The sequence below is a fragment of the Xiphophorus couchianus genome, chromosome 10 (assembly GCF_001444195.1).
Source record: "Xiphophorus couchianus chromosome 10, X_couchianus-1.0, whole genome shotgun sequence".
NCBI lineage: Eukaryota > Metazoa > Chordata > Actinopteri > Cyprinodontiformes > Poeciliidae > Xiphophorus > Xiphophorus couchianus.
The window spans coordinates 16,425,057-16,443,516 of NC_040237.1; the positions used below are offsets into that span (position 1 = coordinate 16,425,057).

At 40.6% G+C, this 18,460-nt stretch overlaps 1 protein-coding gene across 1 annotated transcript in view; it reads right to left on the reverse strand.

The window, feature by feature from the left end:
* Positions 1-18,460, reverse strand: part of pemt (phosphatidylethanolamine N-methyltransferase) — a 58,537-nt gene that overhangs the window by 39,377 nt on the left and 700 nt on the right. The window contains exon 2 of the mRNA XM_028030032.1: positions 16,342-16,449. Within this exon, the coding sequence (XP_027885833.1) occupies positions 16,342-16,449 (108 nt within the window). The remainder of the gene's footprint in view (positions 1-16,341; positions 16,450-18,460) is intronic.

Genomic DNA, 18,460 nt, shown 5'->3' on the forward strand with positions numbered 1-18,460 from the left:
TGGGCAAAAATAAAAAAATCAATTGCTCTTGGGTTCCCCCTGGTGGCCGCGGTAGGTAATGTTTCACCGGTGATTTGACCTGCCGTTCAATGCGTATTCAAACCTCCAAAGCAGCGGTGGAAGATAAGCAAGCAAACCAATGTCGCAAAAAATAACTTATTCTTCAGGGAGAGAGGAAAAGAGGAAGAATAGAAAAAAGCCAGGATAAAGGTATGTTTGCATGTCTCTCTGTAGAAGAGACAAGAAAATTAGCTTCATAGCTACCTTGAACATCTTGTTCAACATCCAAACATTTATGCTAGCGTCCTTGTATTTGTGTGAAACTGGGTTTGAGTTCATTCTTGAGGTTGGCCGTGTATATATATATATATATATATATATATGTATATATTTTTGGCTTCATAATGTTTAAAAATTATAACTTCTCAATGTTTGACATTGTCTAGCAAAATGTTTTTTACATCAGGCCATAGTAGAATATTCAGTTCCATTGGTAACAATGACATCCGCAGTGATGTCATAACTCTATGATATCACAAAGGAATCTCTCTCTTGACTGTGGCTCACAGACAGCGTTTTCTCAGACCTGTTCCACAGTTCTATCGCGACAGATCACTCTTCAGAGCACTTTCGAAATTAATCCTTTCAGAGAAGCAAGAAGTTACCAGAATATAGATATGAAGCAACAACAGAATACTTGTGAACATGAAGCTTTTCCAGCTGAGCTTTCATGGATTGAAATGATGGAGCAAAACATCCAAGTCGACTACGACGAAATCCTTGTTTTTGACGACGACAGCGAGCCGGAGGATGAATCAGCAGAGATCCAGGGGGAACCAAGTCCTTCCGGCGACTTTGAGAGTCCAAGATCATTGGAAGTCGAGCAGAAAACAACTCCTTCTGCTGGCTTCGAGATCACCCCCTTAGTGGAAGACGTGGAAGAGTCTAGCCAACACGTCATCAATCTCACAAAGCAGGTAGACTATCTTAAAGAAGAACTGCAGAGTAAGATTTTTGTACTCCGTGAGGAAAGAGACAAAAGGATTGCATGTCAGGCTGAAGTGAAATCACAGCAGGAGGAGATTCAAAAGCTCCAAAAAATGTTGGAAAGAGAACGTCATCTGCAAGTCAAACGTGAAGGTGAATCAAAGGGCATTCTTCAACAGCTGGATCACTTCAAGAGGGAGGCAGAAAAATATGAATCCCGCAATAAAGGTCTGATTGAAGTAATGATTGAAGGATACAAAGAGAGACTTAAATTTGAGGAACAGATCAAAACTCACACTGAGCAAACTTCCAAAATCAAAGAACAGGAGGAAAAAGTGAAATCATTGCAGGGTCAGGTTGCAGACCTGAAGATAAAGTTGAAACTTGCTCTGGAAAACAAGCATCCGAGAGTCTCCACCCAACCAGAGGTCCCCCTGCAAAAAGAAGACTCCCTGCAAACAGAAAAGACCAAGGAAAGACGGACCTCCAATCAATCAGGGAGGTCCGAGGAGAAATGGACCTCCAATCAACCAGGGAGGTCCGAGGAAAGATGGACCTCCAATCCATCAGGGAGGTCCGAGGAAAGACGGACCTCCAATCCATCGGGGAGGTCCGAGGAGAAGCAGACCTCCAATCCATCGGGGAGGTCCGAGGAGAAGCAGACCTCCAATCCATCGGGGAGGTCCGAGGAAAGACAGACCTCCAATCCATCGGGGAGGTCCGAGGAGAAGCAGACCACCAATCAACCGGGGAGGTCCGAGGAAAGACAGACCTCCAATCAACTGGGGAGGTCCGAGGAAAGACGGACCTCCAATCCAACAGGGAGGTCTGAGGAAAGACGGACCTCCAATCCAACAGGGAGGTCTGAGGAAAGATGGACCTCCAATCCAACAGGTAGGTCTGAGGAAAGATGGACCTCCAATCCAACAGGGAGGTCTGAGGAAAGATGGACCTCCAATCCAACAGGGAGGTCTGAGGAAAGATGGACCTCCAATCCAACAGGGAGGTCCGAGGAAAGACGGACCTCCAATCCAACAGAGACATCCGAGGAACGATGGACCTCCAATCAACCAGGGAGGTCCATGCGACCAACCTCTACTGGTTGCATGGAGGGGCTTCGTGTTGGCGTTGGCCTGAAGGCCAGTCTAAGCCCGGCTCGGCCTTTACGCCGACCCACACCCAAGTGGTACTAACCTGGATAACAATCCAATCCCAGGTTTTGCCAACACTGGGCATTATGAAAATTCAATGTTTTTCACAAATTTAGGAAATCAAAACAGACACTGGTAAATAATATTCCTAACTCCAAAGTCAATGGAGAAAACACAAGATCAATTTCAGAGTTAAAAACACCAAAATAAACATTATTAAAACTTTCCTATGTATAAAAACTGCAGCAGGTAGAATTTCTAAAAAATTAATTGGTCTCTCTAAATTGTCCTAAGGCAGCGCTTCTCAATTCCAGTCCTCAGGCCCCCTGCTCTGCATGTTTTAGATGTGCCTCTATACCAGAACAGCTGATTCAAATGATTGCATGACCATCAAGTACTGCAGAAGCCTGTTAATCACCCATTATTCAATCCAGGCGTGTGGCAGAAGGGAAACACCTAAAACATGCAGGCAGGGAGGGCGTGAGGACTGGAATTGAGAAACACTGTCCTAAGGTGTGAATGTGTGTGCGCAAGGATAAATGTGTTAGATGATGATGGATGAATATTTGTTAAAAGTGTCTGACAGTAAAATATGAAACCGAGAATCTGAAAATTCCTCTGACTCTGCTGCTGTCCAGAAACAACCAATCAGAACCAAAAGACAAACTTTTGGTTCTGATTGGTTTCTAATGCATTGAATATGTTTCAGCACATTCAACACATTAGACTACTAATGTACTGCAGCTATGTAATTGGCAGAAATACAACCTAACATTATATCATCATTATTTATAGAATGATTTAGAAAACAAAATGCTATACAGATTTATCAAAACTATTTCGACCCATATTAGAACTTTGCATTCATTTCCCTTCATTTTAGTTGCTGTGATTTTGCTTAACACAGACATTTTCCCTAATCCTAACCCTATCTAAAACTTAATTCACATTTTACCTCTAAATGTTACCCCTGACTCAAAGCAATGAGTCCATCATATTAGGACCAGGCTTTGGTCCTAATATGATGGAACTAATATGACACTGGACATATAATGGTGCGTTCACACCAAACACGTTTTGAGAGTCAGGCGCATCTGGTTTACATTCAAAGTCGAGGGCCAATGAGGCGTTTGGAGCGTTTGACTCGCTCGTCAAGCGAGTCCAACATTCCACATAGACTTTGAATGTAAACGACTCACCTGACGCTCAAAACGTGTTTGATGTGAATGCGTCATTAGAATGTTCAGTTCCATTGGCAACAATGATGACATCCGCAGTGATGTCATAACTCTAACTGCTAACTGTGGAGTAAAAGATGCTTACGAACATCAGACAAAAAGATTTGTTGCACTAAAATTTCCCTTAATTTCAAAAAAATGACATTGATTATCTTACCATGATGTGATTTTCAAATGCAAAACAAGTGTCGCTAACTGTCATGGGGAAAATGATCTGCACCAGGATTTCAGAGTGTACTCAGCAGCCAGAAGCTGCTTATCAAATGCACTTGATTCATGGATCACCAGCAAGTGAAATTGATCTTTAAAATGATATATTTAAATTTCCTTATTAATGATATTAATAAAGTCCACAATAAAAGGCAAACATGAAATATAGACGGTATCCAAAATGAAAGGGAGGCGAAAACCTACCCTGGTTTCCTACAACAGCAGGTATTTTGGCAGTCAGATGTGTGTTGACACACAGTTAAGGAGGACAAACCACCAGCCTGAAAAGGGCATTTAGGCTATTTCCAAACAATGCAGATTCAGTTACTTTGTAGTAGCAACTAAGAAGACAGCAGACAGTTATCCAACAAGAGAATGTCCATGCATTCCCAAGGTCAGACCCTTCAAAGCTTGGTTTGCAACAATCCAAAGAGATGCACCTCAGACCTTAACGTGGCATAGTATTTAACATACTAAAGCCTGTAGTTACAAAACTCTTTGCACTTTGCTTGACAGGACGGTGAGAAAGAAGTATCTTCCCTCAAAGGAATGGAGTAGCACAAGTTTACAAAGTGTCAACTAGATGAACCAAAGACTTTGGGAACAAGGTTCCATGCCCTTGTTCCTGATTTACCTGTTTTCTGCTCCCTGGCTGCCCTGTGAGTTAATCTAATTTTGGTTCTGAACCTCACTTCATGTACCTGGACCCTGATTACTGACTGATGGACTGTTCTTCCGTTTCTGCCTCTCCTGTTGCTAATCTAGACAATCCATTGACGTTTGGATTGTGGACATTGTAACACCCAATTAGTCCATGGTAAGTGAAGATGATCTGTGTGTCTATATCGACATATCCCTCCTGCTGGTCTCCCCACTCTGATGTCCTCAGTTCTGGTTTCTAGCATTTAGAGTCTATACAGTTCTGTGGGTGAAACAATCCCCAGTAAACAAACATACTAATATCCTCTACTGTTACATCCACAAGGATATGACTTTGTTGAGGTCCAAGTCTCCAAAGAGAAACTCGAAGGAAACAACATCTGCTTTGTAATCCATTATTTTCTGTTTGCACATACTGTTTGTCCTCCCAGATACTCACTTCTTGTCTGTTTCATAGAGTCTGATCAGGGATCCAATCTGAAAAAGAAACTGCCTTCCATCTTGCATGTTCTTATCATTGTAAAGAAAAAACAAACAAAAAAAGGTTTAACCTTTCTTTGGTTGTGGTCTGAATTCTGGGTCTGGCTCATAAATTACCAGTTACCTAATAAAAATACTTGGCTATAACCACAAACACCACATACAAACTGTTAAGGATGGAGGTGGAGGAGTGATGATTTGATCTTATTTTGCAACCAAAGGATCAGGGTAATGTCACCAAGTCAACCAAAAACTTTTCAGAATGCCAATATCTTCTAGAGTCAAATGGGAGGCCTTCAGTCCAACACATTACTGTACATGAACTTGGGGCAAGGAATAGGACAATATTCCCAAACACAGCAGCAAATCAACTACAGAAAGATAACAAAAGAGAAGCACTAAGGAGTTGCAATGGCCTTTCAAAGTCCAGGCTTCAGCTTCGTTGACACTGAGGTGGGATGTAAAGAGACCAATGCAGAAACAAATAACTGTTAATCTCAAGAATTACACACAAACACACACATTAGGAAGAAGATAATGAATGGTTCAGTGGATGCACCGTTTAACAAACCATATTACCTTAAAGAGACAGAGGGGAGGAAAAGTGCTACTACCATAAAAGGAGAGCAGAGCCCAAATCATTACCAAATACAAAGCCAAGAAAAAACACTGGGCTCTTTGGGTGATTGGTAATACAAAACCTAGTCATACATGGAAGAAAGAGAGCTACTACTGTGATTCATGAATTTTCCTTTTGATGAAATTATTGAAATAACAGAGCAGAACAGACTGAAAGAAAAAAAACAGCAGGGGGCACAGAGAGAAAAATAATGCAAGCATGATAGACAGGAAATAAACAAAACGGAGCAAAAAAACAAACAAACAGAAAAGGCACAAGGTGAAAATTGCCAAAGATAACTTTTGAGAATACATAATGAAACATTTGAAGCATTAGTAATGTGTTCGGAATAAAGACTTGCTCCTGTAACCTGCTTCTGGAACTGTGCGATGCCAAAAGTGAGTCAGCAGGAAGTGATCCGTTAACAGCCAAACGAGATTAGAGGACTTCTCCAAGTGTGGGCTCTTCTGGATGGTAGAGGTACTTGTTTATCGATGCAGAATCGAGTCCAATTATTTCAGTACTCAAGGCCATGTAATGACGAGCAAAATCAAGTTGTGACAAATTTAGACATGTTGTAGTCATGCATCTTATGGTAAGAGACATGATTACAACATGTTTTACTTGTCCAGCACGTCATGTTGCCAAGATGAAGAGGCAGCAGCAAGCCTAGATCATTTAAAGATACAACACAAGAAGAAATGTCTATGAATGTGTACATAAGGCTACATGAAGTGTGCACAAATGCTGACTTTAGCTTATGGTTGGCGAGAATCTCGAGTTTCATCTTGATTGTTCTCGTTTATGAAGATAGAGAATATGCAGTTACATCAGATTATTTTACCAGCAGTAAATATACAGTCTGACTATATACTGTATATATATATAGTCAGAAAACGTGAACAGTATACAACATATTGTAGGCAAGTTATAACTGGCCTTGAAATTTTCTGTAACAAACTTTTCTGACCCATAAACACCTTTTGGAGAAGCACTTGTCTAAAAAAACAACAGATAATTCTACTATTCGGAAGAATCTCACAATACAATTGCCTAGTCTTTTATACAAAAAAGACCTTCCTAATAGGAATGTCAAAAGAATCTAACATACCACATATTTTCATTTTTAGTTTTAATAAATTTTCTTCAATATGGCATTCAACATTATTTGGAAATGACAAAAATTTACTTCATAAAAAGAACACTCTTTGCACTACGAGTGTCATTCTTTCCAGAAATGTGATGCTTGTATATTGTATGAAAATGCCAAGTATAAACTAATAAAGCTAATATTTTTTCATAGAATAGCATAGAAACACCCTTTATTGTCCTCCAAAGGGAAATTCAGGTGTAACAGCAGCAACAGATATAAAGGTAGCCTTTACATTTTTAAACAGTGCTAAAATCTTTAGCATTTTTGGACGTTCTTCAATAATAGTAAGAGCTTAAGTGCATGCTCCATAGCTGCAGGTCGCAAACCCCTGTGGTAAGATATTACCCCATCTGCATGTGTTCTTCGCACTGGCCATCAAAGTCAAAGGAACAATGTAAATCAACGTAACCAAGCAATACTGTTTGGAAACTCGTGTCTGGAACAATGGCTACAGAAAGAAAAAATCCTGATCTTTTTTAAATATGCGTACACCGTTTATATACTGCAATTAGGTCCAAACTTCTTTGTACTTCATTGATGTACAAAATCAAAAAAATTTTTACTTTCCTAATAAAATCATAAAAGTGTGCTGTGCTTTGGCCTTCTGCGACAGCCTGAAATTATTCTAGTACAACCACCTGCCTTCAGAAGACACCTAATATGAGTGAACCTGAATGTGTACTCATACTGGACGGAGCATAAAATGTCCCAACCAGACTGAAAGGACTCAGAAGAATGGGCTTTGAAAAGACAAAAAGCTAATGTTTTCTGTCTCCACATACCACATACCCCTGAAGGACTGGATGTGTAACTGCAGTGAAAGGTGATTTTACAAAGTATTGACTCAGAGGGGCTGTATACAAATGCACACCACAGGCGAAGAAAAAAAAACTGTTTTAAAAGGTTACGAGTCAGAACATCAAGATCTGACTCTCTAAACAATGGTTAATGGTTTTACACGGCTCTTAGGATTGTGCTTCGGTCCTCACGTGGTACACGACACTGACGTGATGGCACCTGATCATAGCACTGCAATCAGAATGCAGGTTATTAGCATCAGACTCTAATGAAAGCGCAGCACCGCGCTGGCTGGCATTCAGAATAGCTACGTGGGGACAAGAAGAAAACAATGTGAACTTTCCCCGAGGCCTTTGGAGGCTCTGTTCAGTCCACGTATGAGTCACATCGCAGCTCACCTACACACAGGTGTACACACTCGCTATTAGCCCACACTGTGCAGGTGTTGCTGAGTTGGGTTAAGCCTGCAGAAAATGCCAAGGCTCACAACAAATAGAGTGCCAAAGCCTTAATTGTGATGTGAGAGCTCCTGGGGCCTGACTCCAGCACCGGGCCTTTTTTCAATATGAGGTCAATGTGTCACAGCGGCAGTGTGGCACACTGACCTCCTGGCCCTGCTGAGCAGCTGGGCCTAACCCAGATCCACTCTGTTCCCCACCTGTGATTCAGCGCCAGCTCCAGTTGTGCCTTGGATTACAGCTTTTACATAAGACAAACAGGAATCTTCCTTCTAGAGCAGGGGTGCCCAAAGTCGGTCCTCGAGGGCCGGCATCCTGCATTTTTTAGTTTTCTCCCTGGTTTAACGCACCTGGATCAAATGATGGCTCGTTAGAAGGCCTAAGAAGAACACTAACATGCTGAAAAGGTTGGTGGTACTACCAGGGAGAGAACTAAAACGTGCAGGATGCCGGCCCTCGAGGACCGACTTTGGACACCCCTGTTTTAGAGGGAACAATTTACTTTTATTTCAACATGTTTGACTGTATTTCCACTACTGGATAGCATTTACGTCAATGTGAAAAGATTTAAAAAAGAAATCACATAGTGACCGCCAAGGGTATGGTATGTCCTGATCTGTTACCAAAGAGAAGAACTCAAAGACCTTGCTGTGTATTTGTTCCCTGTGGTACACTGTGTTCAGAGCCAATGAAAAGTATACCACATTATTAAAGAACATGCGAGAAGTCCTTTTTCCCTATTTGACGAATCAAATGCAACACAAGTGGAACATTTAAAGCCGTCACAGGGTTCTAATTCATAAAATGAACAACTGATTGAGAAAAAAAAACAACACAAAGAAAGAATTCATACCTTTTTGGCCACGTTACAACTCTGAGACGTCGCTCCCTCTCCATTCATTTCCTATGAAGTTGCGCGGTGGGGCGACAATTGCTTGCCGAGCAAGCGGTGAAACGTCGAGTTCATACACATATGGGTGCAAACGTAGGCTAGCGACGTAAAACAAAATTGGAAAATATTGAACTTTTGTCCTGTTGTAGCTATCACGTCCAAGTTTGTTGGGTTCACTTCTGAGTGGTGGAAAACCTTTGCCTTTTCGTTGTCGTTCGTCGCTCCCCAGTGTGTCTAGTTCCTACGGTTTCCACTCCTGAGAAGCCACTTGTAAGCCAAAAGGTTTGATTTGGTCTCTTTCTAACCACATCGCCTACTTCCAAATGACTCTTCTTACTTCAAATCTACGCACTACTTTGTGTTGGTGATTAAAAAGAATGGCAAACTGTGCCAAAAAGGTGACGCAGCCTTCATATCTATTGTATATGAAGACTTTTGCTATAGAAATCGGGATCAGTTGTTTGACAGTTGACAAAGGAAAGGATTGGCCTGTGTGAGTTTGAGCAGCCCAAAGATGAAGTTAAAGCGCCAAGATCTGAGTTATTATGCAAGGCCTGTGTTTGCCTCAAAATGTATAATTTGATAAGACGAGTGACTCACACTTAAGAGCTTTCTACGAAATGGCTCCCAGACACTGTAAGTAGATGTTCATTATTCAGAGAATTTAAATGAGTGAAGCCCTAAAAGCAGCTTATTTATTTAAACACAGCACTTTTGCAAGACATAATTTTCCTAGCGAGCAGGTGGCCTGGAAGAAAAGAAAAAAAGTAAAACCTCCACTAGATGTGAATGTCCTTCAAGCTAGAAAGATGCAGGTCTGACTAGTAGACCTGCAGCAACTGTTTGAAATCCTACATTTCCAAATCACAAAGGCTTAATTATGGCCTGAGTTTGTGTAACAGATGATGTATGGAGAATATTTGGTTGATGCAACAAAGACTGGAAAAAGGTGAAAAGGACATCCAGTTAAATCCAAATTTTAATCACTTCAACTTTAACAAATTACAATATAGAACATGAATTCAGGTAAATATTATTCCAGAGGGAATTTTTACCCACTTTTTTTCTGTGTACAAACAATTATTTGAAATTTTACAGGTTTTATGTAACACTCTGTCCACCTCCACCTGCCGATTCATGAATGACTTTTGAAAGGTTGAACTTTATGTCAAAAGCAAACATTTGACACCTGCAGATTGTAACTCCAAGACTATGACTCCTGATGGATGGCTTCAAGTTGAAAGTGACAGTGTTAACAAACACACACACACACACACAAAACCACACGCACACACACACAAAAGGTCGCCACAGAAAAACTAAGCTCAGAAACAGCAAGAACCGTATTTTGCGGACTATAGAGCGCACCATACTATAAGCCGCACCAACAAAATTTTTTTTTAAAAACTGGAAACTTACATATATAAGCCGCGTCGGGGTATAAGCCATAGTATCTCCGCCGCTCTCTTGATAAAAGCTTCCAGGCAGAATTAAAAAACAGAGAAATTGGCCGTACAAATGATGTTTATAGATTACATAAGTAGTAGTTTTATCAATTGATGTTGTGTCAAAATAAAATCAGGAGTTTAATTAGAGGAGCTCTTAGTTGTTAAATGTTAATGAACTGCATTTCAGTCCAAATTTCACCCAATTAATTCATTCGCAATCTGTCAGCAGAGACAAAGATATGTGAAGCAGAGCGGCTGGCTTTAGAAATCTGTTTCTGAGCTTTCTTCTCGTCTTTCTTTAGAGGCTCCTTTCTTAAAACATGTTAAAAGCTTTATAATTAGTACATTTTATGTTACTGGTTGTGCAATGTGACCTAAATCTGCTATGACCTACTTCTGCACATCTGAGCTCACAGATATAACAGAGTTAAAATACCTTTAGGTAAGGAGAATACAATGAGTTTCTGCCACTATGTAGGTAAGATACAGACACATTACAGTGATGTACACTGAAATCTTATCATAAACATGGCAGTATACATGTAAATAATTGTCCTGCTGCATTTAGGGTTAAATTAGGGCGTGACGGCGATCTGCCTAATTCCTGTTGAGAGAGCTACAATAATTCAACCGGAAAGTTATAAAAGGATTACTGTGACCAAGTCACACCATTTTCTTTTACTGAAAAAACAAACCACTGAAATTGAAACCACTGAAAGTTATACAGTTTTTAAATCAATCTGTTGGGTCTTTTTATCACTGCGGGTGGTTGAGGCAGTTTCAGGGCCTCGCTGTGAGAAACCACAGTTGGTAAATACAAAATGAGCGCGTCCAACTGGTTGTGATCACATCACACAGGGGAGCAGGAAGCTCCTGTTACAAACAAACACTAGCAGAGACCCTTACCTAATCGCCGATTAAAGTTTCAGCCAAGTTTTGAGGAAATTTTGCAGAAATGTTAGCTAAATATGTGCAGTGTAGTTCTTTTGTTAATTTTTTTCTTAGGAAACAATCAAAGCCAAAACCACTCCAAAAGCAAAGTCAATCTTTGACCAGCCCCCATAATAATAATAATAATATCACACCTGATAGTCTCGGTTCGATTGGGGACCAAAATTGCAACATGTTACATTTTCAGCTGGTGAGAGACCCTTTGAGGAACCTGATCCCCCTCCTCGCCTGTGATGGCACAGCACCAAGAACCACTGAAGGAGACAATGAGCGCAATTTCCTTCCTCACAAAATGTAAATAAAAATGGAGTGGTGTGAGATTTTATAAGCTGTAAGATCTCTCTTTTCTCTTCGGTAAAAGACCACAAGCCATTTCTCCTTCCTGCGCTTGTTTTGGTTGTATTTACTCAGAATGCACTGCATTTTTGTGCGCTTACTACTTTTGGAGCAGTTTCCGGTCCACTGTATCCACACATGCATTTGAACAGAGCCAGAGTTCACTTCAACCCAAGTTTGTAGGCAGACCAGAGATCACTTTTTTGGTCCACATCAGAGTTCACTTACGCATTCACAAAGAGTCCAGGGAACCAAAAATAGAATAAACTCAGTCCAAACGAAAAAAACAGCACGGTCAAGGCAGGGCTTGCCGTGAACAGTCCAGTGGGCAGTTCGGTGGGCGTCGTCGGCTCAGGAGGCGGACCCCTCGGGGAAGGTCCGGCGGGCGATGACGAAGCAGCTCGGGTCTAGGACGCCAGCAGACCACTGGAGGCGGGTCCGGGGGGGGTCGGCGGAGCAGTCCGGGCCTCAGATGGCGGACTGGAGGTTGCAGGAACCCAGCAGAGGGCTTGATGGGGGCCCTGGGAGGCGGAGACTCGGAAGTAGCACTGGGAGAAGGAGACTCGGAGGGAGAACTGGGAGAAGGGGGTAACTAGGAGTCACTAGGTGGCCCACTCACTGGGGCTAAGAACCCACTCACTGGGGCAGATTATACCACCAGCCGTGCCGCCTGCAAGGCCAGGTGCCAACCTGGCTGCCTGGAACCCCATGACCATTGGGACTGTGGCTGGAGGCGGGCTGGCAGAGGTGACTGAAGGAGGTGCTGGTCTCGGAGATGGCGGAGACAATGCTGCAGCGGCAACGAGGGGAGCTGAGTCGGCAGCGGCGAGAGGCATAGTATCTGCAGCACTGGCGGCGAGAGGCGCAGGAGATGTGACTGGAGCTTTGGCTGGAGATGGTGCTGCTCCCGGAGATGACGGAGAGGCTGGAGCTGGGGTGGTGGAGCGGAAGAAAGGAATATCCAATTTTGGAGGCAGAGGGTCGCCGGCCATGACAGCTAAAGCTGTCTGGCGTTCCTACTCTGCCTCCTGCTTCAGCTCCACCAACCCCATGGACGGGAGATGGGTGGATCAGTCCTCCAGCACCAGGAGAAGCTTTATGGCGACCCCGAGGCATCTGTACGCAAAATACGGTTCCGCTACGGTCTCTACAAAGTCTTTTATGGTTGATTTTAGTTCATTTAAACGAGCAGGGTCCATGTTGATGTTATTTCCGTTTGGCGTACCTCACCGTAGTCACTTGTGGTCGGGTCCCTCTGTCACGATATGCGGTGTGGGGTGGTGAGGCAGACGCTGAGGACCCAGGTTGAAATGAAGAAATGAAGATTTTAATGATGAATTCCAGAAATATAAAGTCCAATAATTCAGGCAGCACAGAGAGAGAACGGAAAGCAAAGGCTCCTCAACTGGTAGCAACTGGAAAACACGATAGACAAAACAAACAAGACCATCTGACTAGACACGACTAGAGGTAAGACCAGACAGTTTTGACAAGGACCCAACAGAGAACAAGAAACTCAGGTGGGTATAAATACACAGAGGGTAATCAGGGAACGAGACACACCTGAGAACAATCAAGGGGTAGACAGGACAACACGGAGACTCAATTAACTGAAAATGACACACAAAAACCTAACTTAACAACACAGAGAAAAACCAAATCCTTACACCTAATGGGGGTACTCAAGAGGAATCTTTCTCTAATACTAAAATCCCCTCAGTTGAGTCCTTCTGATGCTTAGAGCAGCGACTCTGACCTCCCCACTGCCAACCTCCCCATGAAGCTCCTCTCCCTATCTCTTAGGCTGAGAAGAAGCCACGGACTCACCTAGTAGTAAACTAACAAATGTTTGTCTGCTGATTCTTCAGGGTTAAGACACCTGCCCTAATCAACACAAAATGGGTCAGCGAACACAAAACTGACCTTCTTCCATAAACATGTCAGTCACCAAACCTAATCCTAAAGAGCACAAGTACAGCCAAGAGGCTGGATGGCTGCAACCTTGAAAAGGGTTGAAGGATAACATGAAGGTAGACCCCCATTGGCTGCTGAAAGAATTGACAGTAAGGATATCAAGTCTGGTTCCAATGGTGATTTTGAAATTTTCTATATGTTAATAAATATGTACAGCACCTATATATTTCTTGACAAGGGATTTATCTCTTCTGGATAAATATTCTCAAATTTCAAAAAGGCTCAAAGATCCATTTATAACCGTCATGTGTGAACATGTTTCATCACTTCTTCAAGTCTTTGGTTGTATAACCCTTATTATGTCCATTTACGCCCATGCATACCCTGTTTCTGCACAATGTAGAAAAAAGGAGCAATTAGAGTAATGTGCAAGGCCAAAAGCTCTCCAGCTCCATTCTCTCTCCTCATTGGCTCATTGTAGATAATGGTGGGCTGACTCAGCGGACTGCGAGTAATCACTAAGAGGTACATCAAATGACCACTTTTGAATGAATTGGCTCTTAAACGGGGTGAAACTGGGTTTAAAAGAACTTGGCAAATTACTGTCATGTCAGCCAGCGACCCCCATGGAAAAGAAAATATCGGTTCAAGAAATCATTAAATAATTCGCTTGTAATTATGACTCAGTAAGAGGCGAGTTATGAATCATATGAGAATAATCAAACCACAGCACACCTTCTTAACCTCACGCTAGGCTTGATTTTTTCTGAAATCTTCTCCCCTCTCATCAGTGTTTAAGCACATTATTTCTGCTCTCTTTTATTAATTAGCAATGGGAGTACGGTATACACAGCATGTGTGCTAAATTTAAGAACCGGAACAATTAATGCCTTACATGTGGAGTGGTTTATTTTGCCTTCATGATTGTCTAAGTTAGGAAGTTGTTAGCAATTTTGTGTGATTTGCTCACTAGCTGACTTGTACTGTACTTGAAAAGTAATTGCTGTTCAACAAAAGGCCTCAAATTGCAATTGACATCTTAATGTCTGTGAACATTTAAACATCCGTAAAGGTCTGCTCAGACACAGTATTTGGTAAGAAAATCTAAAACTAATCTACGCAAGCAAATAGAACTGCTAATGACTACGCTTGTGCTTGTAATTTCAATGGCTGAGATGCAAAAAGACTCCCAAAGAAAGAGTGATGGAAGAGAAGGACAGTAACAGATATTGTCATCTCAATATTCTGAATGGTATTGCAATAAAATGTTAAAAACAAAAACAATGACTCGACTCGGTTGGTCGTGTTTTGTCAAACCAAAGAAAGAAAATCACGAGTCTTATGACTGCTACCACTTGTAAAAAGTATTTTTACGTAGAGTAAAAATATTGCCGTTTGATTTCTGGTAGGAAAGGTCAGGGGTTTTTAAAAGCCGAGTCGTTTATCACAGAGAGAGCCTGCTCAGCACCAGCAATTTTCAATCAGCAGGATTTCGTTTCGAAAGGCTTTTTTGTCTCGATTTGCCTCAGATCTAAACTGGCTCCTTTAAAAAAAGGACAATAAGTACACAAAGAGGCATGCACATTCAAACAGAATAGACAAAATCCTATATAATCCTACCTTTACAGGCATTTTCACTTTAATATGTGCAATGCCTACAGAAGTTTCCACATTTTGCCACTCCACAACCACAAATTTAAAAATAATTAATGGAACTTATGGGATAGAAACACAGCATCTGATAAATCATGGTGGTTGTCCATTTGGAAGGTGAAACTCCTAGCCGCAAGGCTACTGGCTATCTCATTTTTAATGTTCTGTATCTTTTTAATGTCTTGTGTTTTAAGGTAATTTAAGGTAAATTAAGTGGTTGAATTAATCAAATTGGCAGCTACAATCATTTATTAAGGGGAATTGGAAGTATTCACAGATTTCAGCTATTATTCACTGCTGGGGGTTTCCATTACTTTTTTCTATTCGTACACAGTTTACACTAATTTCATATTAAGTTGAAAAAAAGATGTTGAAGTTTGTAACATGGCAAAATGTAGAAAGGCTCAAGTTTGTCAAAAGTTTTTCAGAGGACATGTACTAATTTACTGGGTAGAAAGAGAAAACTCAACAACAACATGCCATTATATTTAGATAACACTTGCTACTAACTTGACTAAAGATTAGGGCGATGGTTAGGAGGCTTCCTCCTGTCAAATCATCATGGTTAAATCCTAAAGTAAGAGAGCAGACATACAAAAAGCATGCAACAGCCATTTTAAGAAGAGCTTGATACCAACTACGATTGTAACAAATGATTGGTGTGAAGGGCATAAATAGCTTTTGACATTCACTTTTCAGTAAAATATAAATGAAAAAAGATAATGTTACATTGTTACATATTTTATTAAAAAATTTGTGGATGAGGGCGTGCCATGGTGGTGTAGTGGTTAGCGCGACCCGTATTTGGAGGCCTCGAGTCCTCGACGCGGCCGTCACGGGTTCGACTCCCGGACCCGACGACATTTGCCGCATGTCTTCCCCCCTCTCCTTCCCTGTTTCCTGTCAGGATATTGTCACATAAGGGACACTAGAGCCCACAAAAAGACCCCCTGGAGGGGTAAAAAAAATTGTGGATGTTTTATTTTTTATATATATATGACATATATATATATATATGATTGTATTTCATAAAAGTATGATCAAGTGAAGAAGGATTGTATCATTGAAATATATTTTTATACTACTTGGGTGGAGGTTTTATTTAATTTTTTAAAAATACATTTAATTCTGCACAGTATAGTATGTACTTGTTAAATATAAGCTGTGCTCATCACAAGTTGGTGAATTTGTGAAAACATTAATGTTCTTCTGTCTTACCCATTTTTTCTACAAAACAATGTTTGTATATAGAAGAAATGTCATTAGCATGAGATTGGGATTGTACTGTAACACAATTCTGATTTATTTTATTTATTTTTTTGCTACTTATTATAAACGGGTACGTACATTAGAACTTTCTCCTTAAGCTTCAACATCAACAACAAATTCTTACCACATTCCAGAAGAGAGGGTTGAATATGATGGCAATCACTGCGATGGAAAGGTTTGGGTCATGAAAGTTAATGTGTCTTATGAATTCTTCAATCGGCATCAAGTCCATCTGAAAAAGCAAAACACAAATAACGAAATCATAAAAAGGGACCAAACATTTTTTTCTTTTTTAACCATGGAACAAATGGGTAGATGTAGCTTAATGCCGTTGCTAGAAACGGCATTAAGCAGCTGGGCTGCTAGCAGCACCCAGCTGCTAGAAACCTCGGTGGCCATTTACTTCATGCCATGATTTTTCCCCATTGCACTTTATTAATTCAAGGCAACGTTTATTTGTGTAGCCCCGTTTACACACAAGGCTCTTCAATTTGCCTTGCATAAAGGAAGAGGATGTGGAACAGGACACATATTACAGTTTTGGGACAGTACAAGTACATTTTCTTCCATTACAAAAGCCTAATGACTAAGAACCTTAACAGATGTACAAAGCTACAATTTAACTTAAAAGGATAAGAAAAACCTGCCAATTTTTACCAGTTGCTTTTGCTTAATGAATATATTTTTCCCTAAAGCCCTTGATTCATTAGTTAACTTCATTAAAGATGAATTTGATTGCTACATGTTTTAAAGAGAAAAATTAATGCTAACCCACTGAGTAATGTTAAGGCAAAATACTTTCCACCTGTCTGATTTAGACTTTCCATCTGATGCCTCGTTTCCACTAAGCAGTATGTCACAGGTCAGTGACCTACATGGACCTACAACTGAAGGTCCATGCAGGACAATGGCACGGTATGTTTATTCATATTCTCAGTTAATACAACAAATGTTCATTCAGTGACAATATCTCAGTCTTGGCCTTTAACTAGCAATCTTGCCTTGGCCCAGCAAGGATAAGTGGGTATGGACCACTGGATGGAAGCTTGAAAGGCATAAATGCTCTGAATTTAAAGTTGGATTTTCTAAATCAAACTCATTTGCAACATTTTGCTGCAATAGGCCAAGAAGAAAAGAGGAAGAAATTATTTCTGTATCGTTTAAAACGACCTATAATAATAGGGTGATCAAATTAGCTCGTCTAACTAATGAGAGTCGGGGCTACATAAAGGATGATCTACTGTTGAGACAAAGTGAGAACAAAAACATAAAGTGCTTCAGGTTGAGTGTAGTGGCTTTGGCTCCAGGGTGAATCATGTTTAACTGCACAATGTCGGGGAAAGAAGAGCAGCACCATCAAAGCTACTGCAAGCTCAACAAGGACTTGTAATTTCTCCCTGGCATGACTGAATACAAAAAAGGAACTAATGAGTTAAAAGTCACCAGGATGTTTACTAAAAGGGGAAAAAACTGAACTGTTTGTGGTTTCTTCTTTGATTCTGAGTTTGTGGGGACTGTCACTGAAATTAGCGCTAAAAGCTACACAATAAAAAGCTCTATGATGACATCAAGTAAAATCTGTGATTTTGCCTGATTTAACATGCAGCAAGTAGGAAAGTAAATGAGAAAAAAACCCTGAAATACTTTAAAGCTCAAGTAAATAATCGCAATTGTCCAATTAATCAAGCTAAAAAATAACCTTGCAGGGCAAAAAGTTATGCTAAATAGTTTAGTCTTATCAATAACTAACCGTTTTACATAAATGCCCCTTTTTTTAATACAGTTTCAATGTTGTCAAGTAAAATGAAGCCAATACAAAGCCATTCTGAGGCAAAGATGAAGTAAGAAGCTCCTTACGGATCCACGCCACCAGATGGGACCCAAGGGCACTAAAACTGCCAAAGATGTAAAATTTAGGTGTATATTTTTGCATTAGTAAAAAAAAAATCTGGTGCAGCTGGAGCTGTTTGATCATTTCAAACTCCTAATAAACCAAACCGACATTTTTAACTCTAAGCTCAATTTAGACAAAAACTAAAAAAAATTACTTTAAATGATTCATATTATCAACATTAGTAAAGGTAGAAATAGCTACATTTGATAGTCATATTTACAATTTACTGGTCTTTTTACACAAGAAGTTTTTTTAATCTCTTTATCATGACCCAGGGTCACTGGATAAATAGTCGTTTTCAAGGTCTGAAATTCTTCAATGTTACTTCTTGGCCATTTTTGCATAAAAC